At 32.6% G+C, this 1,344-nt stretch overlaps 1 protein-coding gene across 1 annotated transcript; it reads left to right on the top strand.

Moving 5' to 3' along the window:
* Window positions 1-692: 692 nt before the first annotated feature.
* COCVIDRAFT_117334 (hypothetical protein) lies at window positions 693-917 on the top strand (the record flags this gene model as incomplete). The annotated part of the gene is given in 2 exon segments (XM_014694467.1): window positions 693-815; window positions 828-917. Coding segments are annotated over 2 exon segments (213 nt in total), but the record flags the coding sequence as incomplete, so codon positions are not given.
* Window positions 918-1,344: the final 427 nt, after the last annotated feature.

Here is a 1,344-nt window from a genome sequence, read left to right as displayed (position 1 = left end):
AAAAGCCTATAAAGAAACCTAAGATAGCTATACTAGAAAAGTATAACGGAAATCGCGATAGTTTACGAATATTCCTTACTAGTATTGACCTATACTATAGTTACTATAAGGTGCCTAATAACGAAGGAAAGATCCTTATAGTACATACTTATATAAAAGAGAAAGTAGTAACCTAGATGTAACCGTACGTGGAGGATTTCCTAGCAGACCTTAAAGCTAAAGGAACGAAGAACGAGACGCGTACCTTATTTAGTAGTTAGGTATACTTTAAGAAAGAAATAGGCCGTATCTTTAGGGAAGTAGACGCTGAAAGCTAGGCTAAGAAAACGATATCTCGCCTAAAGCAGACTAAGTTAGTATTAGCGTATACTGCTAAGTTTAAGTAATACTAAGCACTAATTAACTAAGATAATTTAGCCCTACGTATAACTTACGAGAATAGTCTAAAGAAAACTATTAAGGGCGAACTTATATACTACGATAAGCTAAAGAACTTATACTTGTTAATTAAGTTAGTAATAAGAATTAATACACGATTATAGAAAAGAAAGGAAGTTTAGAAAGGATACTAATAAGGGCTACCTATTGCTAATACCTAATAATTTTAGAATAATAAAGACAGCGACGGAGATATATATATAACTAGCAAAGTATAAGATAGGTCTAAAGATAAGAATAAGAAACTCTAAGAAAAGTTTAATAATAGTCTCTTCTTAAAAGAACGTAAGAAGCGTTATAATAGTAAGGTATACCTCTGCTATAGCGAAGTAGAACACTTCTGTAGAGACTACCTAAAGAATAAGTTAACTAAGAGAGTTTAGGAAAAGGTGCGAATACTACGAGTAGGGATACTATACCCTACTAGAGAACTAGATAAGACTCTTAGTAACCTAGACTTATACGACGAGGTAAGATAAGCTACTAATAAGGCCTTTAAGCTAGTATAAGAGGTAATAGAACTTTAAGACTTTAAGTGAGACAACCTACTACTAATAGATTAGCAGATTAAAGGGGCTAAAGTATTACGCTGCCTAAGAAATTAATAATACTAGATCTATGGACTTATAATATACGTAGCTAATAATTATAACTACGAAGGTTAGGTTACTATTATAGAACTCTAAGTAGAGGAAATTACCTACTAGGCGGCCTAGGAACAGCCTAGGTTTAAGAGACCTAATAATAAGGAAGTGTCTTAGACGTTTAAGGAACGTATAGAGCAATACGAGCGCCTATGTTAGGTTAACTATCTAAGATAGTATAACTACTACTTAAGGAAGCGAGAAGAGACTAGGAATAATAAGAATGATTACTACTACACTAACTTATAGTATAATAAATATT

This window comes from Bipolaris victoriae (genome assembly GCF_000527765.1).
Source record: "Bipolaris victoriae FI3 unplaced genomic scaffold scaffold_552, whole genome shotgun sequence".
NCBI classification, from domain to species: domain Eukaryota; kingdom Fungi; phylum Ascomycota; class Dothideomycetes; order Pleosporales; family Pleosporaceae; genus Bipolaris; species Bipolaris victoriae.
This window is presented reverse-complemented; position numbering and strand designations above follow the sequence as displayed.